The following is a 17,859-nucleotide window of genomic DNA, read 5'->3' as shown; positions in this document are numbered from 1 at the left end:
ATATATATATATATATATATATATATATATTAACAACCACAATGCACTTTCATTCTAAGCCATCAAAGGCCAGCATGCTGAAATTGAAATGTGGTACTGCCCAGGACTCGAACCCGGCATCCTCATGACAAGTGGGACAGTGACTTTCCAACTAGGCTATCTTGATAGCTTAGTTGGAAAGTCACTGTCGCACTTGTCATGAGGATGCCGGGTTCGTGTCCTGGGCAGTACCACATTTCAATTTCAGCATGCTGGCCTTTGATGGCTTAGAATTAAAGTGCATTGTGGTTGTTAAGATATATCTCTAATCACTGGGACCCATTCAGTGTTGTGTATATATATATATATATATATATATATATATATATATATATATATATATATATATATATATATATATAACGGCTAGAAGAGGGATCATTACACTGTACGGGAGAAAAAATAATACAAAACTAAAGAAAGCATATACAGATTCAAAGCACTGACATGTGAACAACCCCCAGGTCTCTTTCTTACAAGTGCCGGGTCGGTCATCGTGATCAAGACGAGCAGGACCTCGAGTAGGGCAAGCAATACTGAGGGAGGAGAAAGGTCGTCCCTTGCAGGCTCTTGGGAAGCCAGTCAAGGCAGTCAATATGCTCGCGTATACGTCAGGGAGACCAACAAGCTAAGAGTGAGGAGTGAGGAAGGGGGGAGTGACCAAATGCACGAAGAATCGACCAAATTTAGAAATAATTCTTCACCTCCTTCAATGCATGACTTACTCACTCGTCCAGCACGGAAATGATAAAGATCTATAGGAACGGAAAACTATACCCCAAGAGGCAAGTGGAAAAAAAGAAAAAGAAAAAAAAAGAAAAGAAAAAAAAAGTAATAATAATAAAATAGAATAAAAATCGGAAAATATACCGACGTTAAATACCTAGTCTTCGAATTTACAAGCCAAACTGGATTTTCTCAACAGAACAAAACCAACAATAAAGACGGTCCAGTTGTCACCTGCATGCACCTACTAAATCCCATAGAGCGACCACATGAAGGAGACACCCATCACTACTACTACTACTGCAAATCTAATCTTGCTTCTCGTATCTCCTTTCTCCTTCACCCAACGCCTCTCCGCCTTACCGCTGGTCCTGGCTTTCCTGGATCACCAGCCCTGCCCGTTTCCCCCCGAAGGCCCATCGGGCCAGGAAGCCCCATGGGTCCCGCGTCGCCCTTGTCTCCCTTGGAACCCTGGAAAATACAAAAATAGAAAAAAGGAAAACAGTTATTACAACTCAAGACATAGTACCAACGTTACAATAAATTTCATTCAACAGTCAGACCTAGAAAATTCTTAGTTACTGAAAGTTAAAATGAGTTAATTATATATGTGTATAAGGAGAAGTAAAAGAGATGAAGTCTGGTATCTCTTTGTGTTTTATCTTATGTAATGGTGCAGGTGGATCACAATGGAAATAAGCTTACATGTTTTTTTGTGTTATCCTCGGCATTTGTAATTGTTATTTCGAACTATGTGTTCTTTTCATTATCTGCACTTCATGTATATTGATTCAATGCCAAATAGATTATTATTAATTCATTATTAATTTTTTCTATTGTTTTTGTTGTTGTTATTAATAATTATCATTATCATTTTTATTATTTATTATTTATTATTTATTATTACCAATTCTTGCTTTACTCACGGGTTCTCCTTTGCTGCCGTCTGCACCTCGGTCTCCCTTGATACCGGGGGGACCTTGAAGACCTGGAGTTCCTGGTGGTCCCGGCGGACCTGCAGGTCCCATTACCTGTACAGATGAGAGAAAATATAATGATATACGTACATATTCAACGGAGTTACAATCACGACGTTTTCAAAAAGTGTAGTCACCCCTTTAATATAGGTTTTTTGTTATTATCAGAGTATAATGTAAAAGAAAATGATCGCTGAAAGGACTGACTATGTTATCAATAATTCCCCGCCAGATAAGAGGCCGTATGATTTTAGTTTTATGCCAACTTGGTGAGATTTTGGCGATCATGCTTCCATTTACTTCAGCACAAAGACATACCTAACTAATTTTGACTCAAGATGGACTAGATAAGTAAGGCCTTTTGGTTAACCTTTTTCATACTTGTGTTTTTGTTAGATTCATGTTCGTCATTGACGCAAATAAAAACTGCCCAAAGCAAAGGTGTAATGTTTTCACCAATATGATATCGTAAATCGTGATTAGGCCTAGCGTACCTTCCATGAGATACAGTTGGACACAGACTGTTGAAACGCCGTGGTAAATATATACATCTTCTACAATTAGAACTACGATAAAAATGAAAAGCTCACATTTTTGTATCAAATTCTTGCACTATAAGGTGTCTTCACATATTTAATTCTGGTTGGCGAAGTCGTTTTTTGTCTAGAATATTAAAAGCTTTTTCTATCTATATAGTATACAAGCTTATAGACTAAAACAATCTATACGAGATTTTGAACCAAATTAATGAACGAGAATAGTAATTAGATATAAACAATAAACAAAAGAATAATATGACAAAATCTGAATAGCAAAATATGGTCAGTATACTTTTGCGTTTAATTTAGGCGCCCCTCCTCTAATCTGTCTCATCCCATACATACATAAGCACGAGGAAAAAAACGTAATTATATTGATATGTTAATTGCAAAACTTACCACTTCTCCTTCGACCTCCGTCCACACTCTTGAAGAATCACCCTGGAATAGAGAACAGAAGGTTGGTCACTGAGTCAAAAAAAAAAAAAAAAAAAAAAAAAAAAAAAAATTATCGACATCAAAGATTGACCCCAAACAAAAATCTATCAATATATCTGCATCTTAAAGTTGCATGTACCCTCGTGACGTCACGAGAGGTTACATGACGTCATAATAGTAGGCGTAGCCATTTATCGGGGGTAATAACTGTTTATTTTTTATTTTTTTGGCTATCTACACGCAATTTTGTTCGTGTCGAAAGGTGTCTTTAGCCAGTTAGAAGATTTATCATACCCCAATCGAGCCATTTGTTGGGCAAGTATATGTCTGTATGTTATAGTGACTGTACATTTTTTTTTTTTTGTGAAAGAGTTCCTTATACCCCGGGAATTTTTAGAACAGCGTCTCATAACCTGATGGTGCTGAAATAATTCTTAGAAAGTGCTAGGAAGTTCTACTTCCTGTAGCCGCCGCACTTCATATAATATGATGTTAGGGGGTACTGGGCTGCCTCAAACTGACTACAGGAGGTACTAAGGTCGGAAAAGGCTAACAAACTGGATCAGAGCATATTTGTGATGCATAGCGCACCTGTGTACTTGGAAGGGCGATTAAGATAAATAACGTATTGCCATTACCTATGGATTACTGTTTGACAATACGGTGATATCTTTATTTATTTTTATTTATTTATTTATCTATTTATTTATTTATTTATTTACCTATTCTTTTATCTTTTAAGGTTATCCACCTGAACGTCAACTTTGCCGCGGTCCGGAACAACTCAGACATGAAATGGAGAGTTGGTGTCCATGCTTGCTACGGTTGTCTTCTTGAATTTGTGTGGGCTGTGTGTTCCTAGGACAACGTCCGTTCTCTGGCTTAAAGAAAACGAATGACTTCGACTTGCAGGAAAACGCATGATTTGGGTGGTGTCAACACACAACAGGTTATATGATCTAATACGCATTGTGAGAAGGGACCAACCTAAGGATAATATCAGACAAGTTCCCTGCAACTCCCCACCGTTGTCGGTGTTAGTCAACTCTTTCCGAGGCCTGATCTCACCCTCATTGGAAAAAAATGGAGTCTTTACTCGCTGTCTTCAAAGTTATTAAGGCTATGGCTATACGTTAATGGGTTTCAAAGGCATCCTTAAATTCTGCTTCTACCTTTTTTTCATATAATCTCTGATATTCAAACCAACTGACGTCACACTCCCTACTCAGAGCTGATTGTGCATCAATAGATTGACTCGAATCTACGCGATCTCAGTATACGCGTCAGTCCATATCGTATGTGGAGTATTATTTTTCCAAACGACTTAATCTAGCATTTTTTTTTCTTATATCTCATTCAATGTTAGTGAATTTAGATAAAAGGGTTGCTGGATAATGGAATATCCTGTTTAAAGCTCTGATGATATTCAAGGAAATATTTTTATGCAGGTCATTGAACTTTGATAGGATGGCTCTTTCCCGAAAAGGTATTGTTAGTTGGCACACAACTCAATCTTTACGAAATGGCAAATCTGCATTTGTTAAAAATAAAGTAAAATAAAATAACAAAAATAAACCTGGACCACCTTCATTATCCCCCGCAATGCATAAACAACGGGTCTTTAGGTTACTGTCCTTAACTGTAGCCAGTATTACCAACACACGTGCAAAACGAACACACACACGCACGCACACACATAAACAAAAAACAGCAGAGAAGGTTCTGAGAGGAGCGAAGGAGGCTTACCTGTCTTCGTCGAAGCTTTTTCAGTTTCTGACGGCGCGCGAGCCCGGCAAAGGAGAAATAGAAATCACTGGAAAGTTTCACACGGGACAAAATAATGACGAAAAAAAAAAGAGAGACAGAAAAAAAATAATAAGTAAACACCAAATCCACCTGGTCTCCATGGGCGGTGATTCCTTGGGCGCAAACATTTATTGACTGAATAAATGGGGTAGGTGGGGGTGAAAAAGAGGGAGGGTGGAACAAACAACAATAAACGCAAGGGTAATATAAACAATATCTAAAACAATCTAATAAAAACTACCTTGGTGCATTTGTGTTTGTGATATTAAGCTAGAATGTGGTACCAAGCTAAAATGTGGTATTAAAGCTATATTGTGATGTGAAGCTAGATTGTGGTAAAGCTAGAATGTGATATTAAGCTTAGAGAAGCTGAACACTGACGATCAGAGAATTAGGGTGCTGGTGATGCTGCTACATATAAAATATGTAAAATAAGTTTATGAATCAGAATATATCCATAAAATGCGGCGGGAAAGCCCATGTCTGTCATGAAGCCGAAATGAATCATAGTTTCGGTACATACAGAAGAGAACTGCATCATTCCAAGAAAGATTAACATAATGATATTGGCCAAATTGAAGGGTATGCAGATGATCAAAATTCATTTTTTTTTTTAAAGTCGAAAAAAAAAGCATTTAGGTGAGATATCACGTGATTTTAAGGAAGCGAAGTGACGTGATGCGCAAGGGGGTTTTGGGGGAAGATGTGCCAAAAGGAGTTGGGGAAGGATCTCAAAGGGATCCAGGAATGGGAAGAAGAGGCGAGGAGGAGGAGGAGGAAGAGGAGGAGGAGGAAGAGGAGGAGGAGGAAGAGGCGAGAGGAGGTGAACGGGGGAAGTCCTGTCCTACTCACCGAATCACCTTTGTCGCCTTTGTCGCCCTTAAAGCCAGGAAGACCCTGAAAAAAAATTTGAACGGAATCAGAAACATATGTAAGTACAAATACAAAAGAAATGAAGTATATAGTATATGACCCTAGCCACTTACACACGTACATACATTTATGAGATAAAAAGTACACAAGTGTATTGTGATAGTACACATACATATCAAAAACAAAAAAATGTACATACTCGTCCACACAAAACAAAGGGACAAAGGACGGGCTCCCTCAAGGGGTTGTCCTGCGAGACGGACGTCAGATAGAATCATGTTCCACCGCCCTTTTATAAACCCATCAAACCCCTAACTCCATCGAGGCCTTCAGACAGATCCAAGATATTTTTTTGGGTCAACTTTGATTGTATTTCCTCTACCTTTACACACAAGGAGAGCTGACAACCGGCGACTGATCACCTACTCTTGCTACTATAAGCCGGTGGCAATGAATCTCATACCAGGACAACGCAGATAACAGTTCAATATCTCTTCCTAGAGAGATCTGTGGGAAGGTCTGAGGACCGTTGCCAACCACCATAGGGCTGCGGAGTTACGGTCAATAAACCTCGAGGTCATCCTACATTTATTAAACCAACGCTCTCCTAAAAAAAAAAAAAAAAAAAAAAAAAAAAATCTTGATTGCAACTCCCACTCCCACCCACTCCTCCCTTGTTCTATACTTACAGGAGGGCCGGGGAGTCCTGGAGGTCCCATAAGCCCGGGGGGTCCGATGTCGCCGTAGTCGCCCTTTGAGCCCTTGGGGCCAAGCAAGCCTGGTAGTCCCGGAGGTCCCTGGGGTCCCGGTTCGCCGTGAAGGCCGTCCGTTCCGGATGGGCCGCGAATTCCCATCTCGCCTTTGACTCCCATGTTGCCCTTGGATCCTTTCTCGCCTGGAGGACGAAAAGGCAATGAAAAGAAGAAGAAAAAGAAGAAGGGTGAGCCGTCGTCCGGGAACCATGTAAATTTTGTGTGTGTGTGTGTGTGTGTGTGTGTGTGTGTGTGTGTGTGTGTGTGTGTGTGTGTGTGTGTGTGTGTGTGTGTGTGTGTGTGTGTGTGTGTGTGTGTGTGTGTGTGTGTGTGTGTGTGTGTGTGTGTGTGTGTGTGTGTGCGCGCGCGCTGTGTATGTGTGTGCGTGCTGTGTATGTGTGTGCGTGCTGTGTATGTGTGTGCGTGCTGTTTATGTGTGTGTGTGCGTGCTGTGTATGTGTGTGCGTGCTGTGTATGTGTGTGCGTGCTGTGTATGTGTGTGTGCGTGCTGTGTATGTGTGTGCGTGCTATGTGTGTGTGTGTGCGTGCTGTGTGTGTGTGTGCGTGCTATGTGTGTGTGTGTGTGTATGCGCGTGCTATGTGTGTGTGTGTATTTGTGCATACATAAATGCCTGGGAAAATTGTAAAACCTCAGTCTTGTGCATCAAGGGTCTGAGAAACTCAACCTCACAAGAAACTCATTTGGAAGTGTTCGATCTGGACAACCTTCAACTCACCTTTCTCTCCCAGGTGACCGACATCACCTCGCTCGCCCTTGGGGCCTGGGAGACCAGGAAGACCTCGCTCTGCCACCTTGCCCGCCAGCCCGCGGCGCCCCTGAAGAAACACGGCACCTTCGTCAGTAGGTTCCTGATTTGTGCCGCAACGTCCGTTAGACGTTGCGAACTACTGGGCTTGAAACGTGTCCTCCTGATATGTACATATGCATACATACATGTAGGCTTTCTTTCTTTCTTTCTTTCTCTCTCTCTCTTTCTTTCTCTTTCTCTCTTTCTCTTTCTCTCTCTCTCTCTCTCACTCACACACACACACACACACACACACACACACACACACACACACACACACACACACACACACACACACACACACACACACACACACACACACACACACACACCACACACACACACACACACACACACACACACACACACACACACACACACACACACACACACACACACACACACACACACACACACACACACACACCTCTCATGGCGCTGTGGTTAGAGCTCTGGCCTGCCACTACGGAGGTCCGGGTTCGACTCTCGCCCGGGGCTGAAATAATATCAGTATCGCAGCGCTGAGGGGTGTTACTCCAACTCTCGTGGGCGGGGAGTTGGGTGTGTGTGTGTGTGTGCAAGGTCATAGCATTACCCATAGATCGGACCTACGAGCTCTGAGCTCTCTTCCAGGAGGGAAATAGCTGTCGATCACGAGTCCAACACGTGATCCAAAGACCAAGTGAATACACACACGCACTCTCTCTCTCTCTCTCTCTCTCTTTCACACACACACACACACACACACACACACACACACACACACACACACACACACACACACACACACACACACACACACACACACACACGCGCATACACACACGCATACACACACTCACACACACACACACACACACACACACACACACACACACACACACACACACAAACACGCTCAAACACACACACACACACACACACACACACACACACACACACACACTCACACACACACACACGCACACACACACACACACACACACACACACACACACAAACACACACACATGAATGCACACACACACACATGCACACACACACACACTCATGCATACATACACACACATACACACACACACACACACACACACACACACACACACACACACACACACACACACACACACACACACACACACACACACACACACAAATATACACATGTAAAATTTTAAACATGAGTGACACGTGTGAGGATGTACATTTGGTTTCACTTCCAAGTACTACAGTAACTGGGGTTTTCTGCAAAGTTGCAGTAATCGTATCTGTTTACCTTAAGCGTTTTCGATACAAATAAATACCCCAAGAGGTAATAAAAAATTCACTCACATCGTAAAACTACGACTCAAACAACTCTCTATATCAGCGTTTCTCAACCAGGGTTCCCCGGAACCCTAAGGTTCCGCAAAAGGTCCCTAAGGGTTCCGCAAGAACAAGTGAAATAAGTTAATGCACTTTTTTTTTTTTTTTTTTAATTTTATAGACGTAATATGATTAAACGCGCACGACATATTCTTGGTTATTGTAATAATGTAATATAGACATCGTCCAATCTAACCTATTATTATGATGAAAATAAAATGAGAAAGATCTGGTATATGTGTTTTTTCTTTTGCATAGGGGTTCCTTGAGACATGCAATTTATCTTAAAGGTTACGCAAGGGTAAAAAGGTTGAGAAACGCTGCTTTAGAAGATATAGCATTACTATAGTCCTCAGGAGTGGAAGCAAGTTTATATACAATAACACGTACCCTAATAGTATTTGTACTCAAACAAAAATTAATCGAACATTACATATTCTAAACAAGTGAAGTGACATACCTGTGTGAAGGCAAACATATGATTAACATAATACATTAAGAATCACGAATATATCAGGTATCAAACTAGGAATATCTCGGCATCAAATTACACTAAAGCAATTAAGTTATTTAGTTTATACTCATATCAATGTCCTTTTATATATTTATCAACGTTAATTATGTTTCTAAGCAGCTTAGTCGCAGCAGTTACATTTAGAGTTAGTGTTAAGTGTTAGGTGTTAGGCACTACTATATCTCTACATTAGGAAGATGGAGTTTACTTGTGTTTAACTAAAAAGAAGGCAAAATAAAAACTACACACAAACATAGGATTGTACTTACACTGAGAACGAGACGCATATAGAGGTTAGTAACACCTGATTGGGTGAAGGTAATGACGTCACACATATGCCGAGAGACCATTGGTCAATCGACTGCAGGAGGCGGAGACAGGATAGTTCCCACACCCGAGCTGACCAATAATAATATATAAAAAAAAAAAAAAAAAAAAAAAAAACCAAGGAAAACCAGTTTATGTTAGTCAAAACCCCCGTAAAATCAAACTGAAAAACAAAAGCATTTAAAAAAAAAACGAGAGAAATTCCATCACCACGTGGAAGCCAACAAGACATTTGAATGGAGACAACTAAAGAAAGAAAGAAAATGCACAGTACTCCCCCAAAAAATACCAATGATATCTAATACATGGACGGGAGGTAGGAGGGCTGGTGTAGCGTGCAAACTACATGCAGGTCAGCGAGCACAAAACACATGCAAAATAAGCATTCAAATAATACAACTAATAATAAATAAAAAGGTAAATGAAATTAAGAACACATTCAATTACATATCATGAAATCAACGCACGAACATCTTATCATTGTCTCAGGTCGTACATTTTGTTGAATAGTTTGATGAATTTTAAATTATATTTATTTTATGTTCTTTTTGTCGATCACTATGTCTAGTGCTATCGATCGCTGAATCACGTGCTAATAGATATGGGGTCGATTTCACAAATGTAAACATAGGCTTTACAGAAACAAAAGACGAACAATTAAAGTAAACAGGCATGACATGACACAAACTAGGGTGTGACAGGAGCATGAGGATGTGACACGTGACAATAGACATGACATCTAAAAAAGATATATGGAAGGCTGTGCAGATTATTTTGACGCAAAATGGTTACGTGTCATTTGTACGGTTATGAGGCGACAAGTGAGTTTCCATAAAACACAGTTTTCTCTCTTCGCATATGATACAGGAAGAATGTATCGAGCACGCACGCACACACACACACACACACACACACACACACACACACACACACACACACACACACACACACACACACACACACACACACACACACACACACACACACACACACACACACACACACACACACGCATTGAAATATTTGTACAATCGCATGTATACAGACGCACGCACACAATCCCGGTCATGAAAAACTCCATCCAAACATATGCCAAGAGAGAATTACATGCTTTCGACTATGAGGAGGATACCTGAATAAATCTTGTCTGTATTTCTTACCACAAATGCGTCAAAATAAAAAAGCACAACCTTCTCAATAGCAAACATAGGACAGATCGTTGCTTGAGTGCTTGCAAATAAAATAATTAAGTCAAATGAATGTAAATATAAATGTATTTTTGTAACTGCCGTAAATCTAGGTTTGTGCTTAAGTATATGCACATTTTATCTGCATATATATATATATATGTATATATATATATATATATATATATATATATATATATATGTGTGTTTTTTCTGAGCACGGATAATTCTATCGTCATTTGTTTTGAAACACTAATGTTGTTTACGTGATGTGGCTAGGCAGAATTGAACAAACGATAGTATTATCTTCAAAGATCAACGTATGGAGTATTGTCCTACGACTTTATTCGTTGGTGTCCTACATTACTCCGGAATGAATTACTCTTTAATACTGGGATACGACAACATTCTTTTTATAGTCAAATATTAAAATTCGCTGCGTTTTTCTGGCGAGTTCCATTAATATCTAGTAATGTGTCCATACGCGTGAATACAACACGTACTGTAAATACTGCATAAACTGCAGTCTTTGCCTATACTTTGATAAACTGGAAGAGAAACCTAAGGGAAATATGGGAACATTTTTTTTCCTAAAACTAATCTAATATCATACAATGCAAAACGGATAAGTTGGTACCTGCACTCTTTTCTATTTCCATGAACACTCCCTTCCTTATCTACCTCCTACTTGTGATCACATTTCACTTGTTCCTCTCCATCTTTCTCAAAAAAAAAAAAAAAAAAAAGCGAAAACACATAAACCCACACTAATACAACTCGAACAAGTGTTTCTATCCAGAAAGATCTATGGGAGAACCCAAGGATCGTTGCTGGTTAATGTGGGGTTATGGGTTTCTGATCAGTGAAATTCGAGAGGACAATTCATCGTATTTATTTTCAATTTAAAAGTTGTCTTTTCTTCCTTCTTCGAGTTCATGTACCATACTCTTCCTCTGAACTTTTCCCTTTTCTAAAACCTTTTTCTACCGCTTCCCTATACCCTGGCCATATCTCCCTACCGCCTTGTTTTTATTAAATTCTCAGTTTAATTCATATATATAGACCTGCACACTATTAATTCAAAGAATATGGAAAAGAAACTGGACAATACCCTTATAGTATATTAATCAAACGTGTTAATTGTTAGTATTTACCATGTTTGGTTGTTATACTTAAACAAATGCTATGCATCTTGGTGTTAAGTCCTACGGCCACTGCACTGTTTAGTTTTTTTTTTATCCCTATATGCAAGCTGATGCAAATCTTATCACTTTTACTCGTCACCGGGATCACACTGAACAAAGCAGAAAGCAAGCGCAACGGCTTTCTTTTCTGAATTTTAAAGTTGTATTTTAGAGCGAACATCAAACATTTAATTCTTCTTTAAGAGACAATGAACTGGTGAATAACTTGTTTGTCATTTGGTGTTGGCTTGACGTGGAAACGCCAACTCTACTTACCCGTTTACCCCGCTTGCCCCGCTTGCCTCTGAGTCCGGGGGGGCCGTCTACGCCCGTCGGACCCTCAGGTCCTTCAGGACCCAAGTCGCCTTTGGGCCCCGGCAGCCCTTGCGGACCTGCAAGAGCAAATATGGAGTAGAAAAACAGAAACTCTACTCGGGGGATGGGGGCAAGTAAAAATACTCTTGAACCTGTAATATGCTGGAATTCCAAACATTACATATATAGGCTATATATTATAGGGTCCTCTTTCAGACGAATAAGATTGCCACAGTTGCATCACCAAAACGGTCACCGAGCATTAAATTGAGGAGCTGACGCCAAGAGGTACTTGGCTGCGGCCGAAGCCGGGACCTTAGGGTCAAATAACCTTAATCCTTTCCGTGCCGAGGAGCACTTGCTATATTTTACTCTGGCTGACACCAGGAAATCTTATTCAGCTGCGTGGCACACCAAAGTTAATCCATTCCAGCCAAGTAGTTGTATTGATTATTTCATTTTAACTACCTGTAGGCTTCAACGGATGCATATCGTGTGATCTGACCCTCGGTCAGAAAGGTTGACCTTACGGCCACCTGCATCAAGCTCCGAAGACGACCAGGAATATTGCAAAAACATATCATTGACAAAAAGTTGTTCATTACGTTGATAGGTTAATGTTTCCCCCTGTATATTTGTATTTTCTTCAAACAACTCGACGCTCATACTCAGTTCTATACTGTACATGAATTTAGTCATAATGAATAGATTTATAGAATTGTAACTGTGTTGGTAACCGACACGCATTTTCTTCGTCGCTCCCTAAGGTGGCAAGCTCGACAGACTAGGCTTAACTATGCTACCGTCAAGACTTACAGATAAAGCGAAGAACCCAAGCGATGCCTTTATCTCAAGTGCTTCAAACTAATGTAGTCCAGATATGTATCTGGTACACTCGAACCGCCATCTATCTAGCTTTAAGCCTCTAGATGCTGGCGCCCTGATCTATTTGGCCACGAGGCTCCCAGGAATGAAGTACGACTTGAATATTCTTTCGGTTATCGGCAGATATTAGTTTCTCACCTAAAGTGTCGTCACCGTATTGAAGGAGTTAAGAGGAACAGAGAGTTACCGCCCAAGGCAGCCGTGCCTATTAACTGACACAGTATTTGCTGAAACATAATTTGAACCCAAGTTAACTTTACCCAATTATATTTGTCTGAAACCTTTACACCCCCCTTTCTGAGTCCAAGTTATTAAACTCATAATTAAACGAGGTTAAATGTGTACGATGCAATTAGCTATGGGAAGGATGTCGAGGGAAGCCAAGAGTAGGGAGTGAGGGTCTGCAGCGACAAAGTTCATAACCCTCCTCTTTCGATTTCATTCAGCTAAAATAAACCCCTTTTGCTACCACATGGTTTCAGCAATCTGGATCTACCCTTCTCTCTGTTGTATACGTCAAAAGTAATAATTTTGGATGCCGTCAGGTGATTTTTTTCTAGATCTGAATATCTTCTAAGGTCCTCCCCTCATCTCCACATCCATCACCTCCTACTCTTCCTCTTCCTCCTCCTCCTCCTCTTGCTCCTCCTTCTCCTCTTGCTCCTCCTCCTCCTCTTCCTCCTCCTCCTCCTCCTCCTCTATCTCCACCACCTATTCCACCTCCTCCCCGTCTTCCTCCTACATCTCCTCCTTCCCCTTTACCTCCCCCAATTAATCTGAGTGGGATTAATCTGAAGTCTATTACTCTCCCCTCCACTGTGGGTCTGCCACTTCACCATCTCCCCTCGATTCCCCTCTTTTGGTCGGTGCCTCTCCCCACGACGTCCCCTCTCTCCGACAGGACTCCCCAACCCCTTTGTTAAACAATTATCATCAAGCTTTCCTTCTCCCTCCTCCTTTCTCTTTCCTTTTATTCCCGAAAAAAGGGTGCGTTCGTGACACATAACCCACCGTTATTGCATCTCCAGATGGAGACGAGGTGGCTAATGGGTTTTGAAAATGGGCAGTAAAGAGATGGTTCTGCAGTCCCTCTTGCAAGAACATAACAAGCAGGTATACATATATACATACATACATACATACATACATACATACATACATACACACACACACACACACACACACACACACACACACACACACACACACACACACACACACACACACACACACACACGCACTATATATATAGAGCGTCGTTGCTTGCGGCGAAGGTCGAGGGGATGGCGGTTCGAGTCCTGCCACCGTCGAAGCTGAACCAAGGGCATATTTAAATAAATTTAACGCTACAAAGTCCTCTGTGAGGGGCGCCGTCCTAGCCTTCCGATAGGGGGAAGTTTGTGACGTTAAACCATATCATCATTATATATATATACACTATACACTTATCTATTTCTACCGTTTCTGAGGCGTCCATTACTCTGCCTCGTCTTATTCCTCGAAAGCTATTAACCACACCGCCTCCCCTCCTGTGTCTTCCCTCTCCCTTCACCCTTTACGGAGCCTGTCACTTTCCCCCTTACTCCCCGCCTCCCCCCCAAACCTCAACCCCTCGTTCAGCATCTACCACATCTCTCCCTCTATCCCTCCACCTCCCCTCGTCTCTGGGGCTCCGAGTTTCTCCCAGTAATCGTTTACAAACTCCCTCAGTGACGTGATGTTTCCCCTCAGGTGGATAAAGTTATCTGGCGTTGGCCAAAATGAAATAACTTCATTGCGTCTCTTTGTCGAAGGTACTAATCAAAATAAACTTAAATCTTTCCCTTCCCTCCGGTAAATAAAATCGTTTGGCGCCAGAAAGAGCGAAGAGTGAGAGGTGGAAGCGTGCCAAAGGAGATTAACTTATGTTATTGTTTCCCAACCTTGGGGCCGCCAAGCGTAATTTCTCGGGTCGCCAAGACATCTTGTACACTAATTCTTTTTGTTGCAAAATTCTATGAATTCAATAATGAAATTTAATTATGTTAACTTTGTCTTTTATAACCTTACATTACCTTTCTTACACATATATCTATTATACTTGTCCCCTACTTTTTACAGTCAACAGCTAGTCATATATATTAACACATATACAAATAGATGATTGAGGTCGGGGTGATATCACGAGGATCATATTGGGGTCACCTGAAAAAAAGGTCTGGAAACACTGACTTATGTGGTCTTAACTCCTGAACAGAATCGTCTGACGTTATTAAGAATAAAATATGTAAAGTCTAAACCACCAGGCATCATTTAGATAAATTGTTTTTTGTCCTCATCCTTCATTAACCGAAACCACGGTGACTCTTCAAGATCCATATCCATCATCATGACGACGGGTTTCATAGATTTGATTCTGGCTAATACTAAACAATTTTATTATACTAGGAAACGGACTTCCCACGGAAGGTCTTGGATAAGTCAGAGACTTCCTCTGATGCGAATAAAATCGCCTGGCATTTAAAAAATGGTCAAATAAAACTCCGCGCAGAAGATGGAGTTTCTAATCATTAATCACTACATCCAGCTCTCCCCTTTCAACCTCAACTATTTCGGGGGTTAATTTCCTTGCAAGGTGCAACTTGTTGCCGAAAACACCCACACTGACCCTTTACAGAAGGGTCATTATTCCTTGTCATGGGAAAGTCCATTTCAATTAGTTTCGACACTAAATCACCATCGTCTTAACACTCCAGGGACTGCATACAATTCCCACAAACCTTAATTTGTTATCTCTATCCTGATTATGTTTAACATATTTGCGTGTAATCGAATGCTCTGGTTTCATAGATGGTTACAATCATGACAATTCGTATTAAATTTAGATCAAATAACTATTGCCTTTGGTCTCCTCTGGTTTCTTTATTATAAATACAACTTAGGCCACCGCGTAGTTACTGAGGCAATTTCCATGTTGTTAATTTCGAAATTGTAATATCCAATCACATAAATTCCCAAGCGTTATATCGTAGTACCTTTAATTTATTTATCAACTTATTCATCAATCACTTTACCATCCGAATTGTTATGGACCAAAAGGTCTCCTATCGGCGTGGTTTCTATTGTAATTCACACAGCAATATAACAGTTATGGCTAGTTACAGATCTATTATCCTTTCTTACTGTCAACTATCTTGTAGTATCTCACGATTCTTCCTAACTGTTTCTCCTATTTTCTTTCAATCAGTGTTCCCCTCAATTCATCAACCTTTTGAGTGAGGTACTTTTATATGTCCCTTTAAACCTCATTTTTTTTATAGTCTTGATTCTGGTTTACGGCTGTCGATCTCGACCAGCTGAAACGACGTCACCTTAGTGAGGGACTGAGACCCTCCGTAGGTCACGGTGAGAACGCTTTACAAGTTTGATCCTGGCTAACGTCAGGTGATTTTATTCATTCGAGACGGCGTCGCCGTGGCGAAGTGGTTCACCCTTCCCGTGCCCCGTTCCCTTCCCAATTAGACGCCTTCACCCCTTCACCCTTCCTCTACTGCGTATCTTGGATTACGTCTTCGTCGTCCACTGGCTTAGTGGTTCGTTATAGCAAGACCCACTTCTCCAGTGGTGCGTTATATCAAGGCCCATTACCCGAGTGGTCCGCTGTAACAAGAACCAATTCTGGTCTCCTAACGAGAGGTACCACTATGCTACACAGGTAGGTTAGGTACATACAGTCTTCTCTACAATCTCCTTGGGTTTACGTCTCTCGCATTTCTGGGTGACCCGGAGAGAGTTGGCGAGGCATCTTCGAACGCACGAAATTCTCTGCAGAGGGATCAACATCCTTCCGTTTCGGGGTGGCATTTTCTTTTCCTTTTGTTCTAGAGGCAGCTAGGTTACTCTATGCATCTCTGGCGTCCCTTCAGCAGCAATAGATTTCTGCCTCTTTCGATCAGCTTTTCCAGTAAAGGGAAGTGCTTTTGTCTTTCATTCTGGCTGTTGTTAGACCATTGCGTTCACCTCCGTGGCACCTCGTCATCGTATCATGTTCTATAAATCCTGTAGACTTTATTGTAGTCTGAGCAGTGGATTCCCGAATTATTTAAGACCCTTTTAGAGCCGTTAGAGAGAAGGAGAACAATAAACTGCATTACGTATAAAAGAACCCAGAATTGTTACCGGAGTTAACTCTGCAAAGCATAACATGTCAACGCCATTACCTTAATGCGATTCTACTTACAAAAAACCATCTTACTATATAGAAAATAGCGTTAAATTTGTATTATACATACATACATACATGTACCAAGGCTTTTTCCCCCTTACAAGGGAGGTAGTCAAAAAACAAAGGCATAAAAACCACTCCCACACATTTCATCCCCAACATACTCCACTTCCATCCACCCCCTTCCCTCCCTCATATCTTGGCACCTCCTGATATACAAATTAAAAAGGACGGTGGGGCTAACTGGTGTGAGGTTCCTTAAAAAACTGTGTTCACGTTCTGCCACAAATCTAGCTTTCTTTGAATCAGTATTGGTCTTCCGTTTTCTTTGAAAAGTCTTTTGGTACTCACCCGGAGGTCCCGGCTGTCCTTCGAGGATCCCTGCAGCGACGTCCACGCCGTTAATAGTCGTGATGCCCCGTTCGCCCTTGAGGCCTCTGTCGCCCTGAAGGAGGAGGTGGGAGTTACTGAAGACCAAAGGATTAGGCAAGGAGGGTGGGTACACTCACCATAAGGAAGTACAGTATGTTATTCTACTTGTGTCATATGTACAAGCTGCTGGATGTATAGTGGCAGGATTGGTTACAAAAGAATTATGACTGATATACTTTTTACAGTGAATATGGGTATGGTGTCCCATGCTTTGAGTATCAGTATGGCTATTGTATTGTGAGGCGTTTCTGGTTTGAGTACGTGATGGGCAAACGTCGGGCGATTTTTAGTATGCCCATAACAAAGATTTGGGTTTTCGTTTGAAGAAGACTCTGATCCCAAGTGACAATAGTGTATGCGGCGTTATCTACTTTAAAACGACTTAATGGGTTTCTTGAGCATTTTTGTCCACAGCATAGCAGGTTGGATTTACTATCTGTGTTCAGGGCACAAGTAAGAGAATTTAGTAGGATTCTGAGAGTCTACA

The 17,859-nt window shown here is 41.1% G+C and overlaps 1 protein-coding gene across 1 annotated transcript in view; it reads right to left on the bottom strand.

Moving 5' to 3' along the window:
• The window catches only part of LOC143022024 (uncharacterized), a 100,288-nt gene that overhangs the window by 19,012 nt on the left and 63,417 nt on the right, over positions 1–17,859 (bottom strand). Inside the window, exons 13-21 of the mRNA XM_076179959.1 lie at positions 17,292–17,385; positions 11,813–11,928; positions 6,888–6,987; positions 6,088–6,293; positions 5,378–5,422; positions 4,466–4,492; positions 2,681–2,722; positions 1,692–1,796; positions 1,129–1,236 (exon numbers count right to left, since the gene is read on the bottom strand). Of these exons, the coding sequence (XP_076036074.1) occupies positions 1,129–1,236; positions 1,692–1,796; positions 2,681–2,722; positions 4,466–4,492; positions 5,378–5,422; positions 6,088–6,293; positions 6,888–6,987; positions 11,813–11,928; positions 17,292–17,385 (843 nt within the window). The remainder of the gene's footprint in view (positions 1–1,128; positions 1,237–1,691; positions 1,797–2,680; positions 2,723–4,465; positions 4,493–5,377; positions 5,423–6,087; positions 6,294–6,887; positions 6,988–11,812; positions 11,929–17,291; positions 17,386–17,859) is intronic.

This window comes from Oratosquilla oratoria, chromosome 43 (genome assembly GCF_046742065.1).
Source record: "Oratosquilla oratoria isolate Oo_2021 chromosome 43, ASM4674206v1, whole genome shotgun sequence".
NCBI classification, from domain to species: domain Eukaryota; kingdom Metazoa; phylum Arthropoda; class Malacostraca; order Stomatopoda; family Squillidae; genus Oratosquilla; species Oratosquilla oratoria.
Note: the sequence above shows the minus strand (reverse complement) of the source record. Positions and strands in the feature narration are given on the sequence as shown.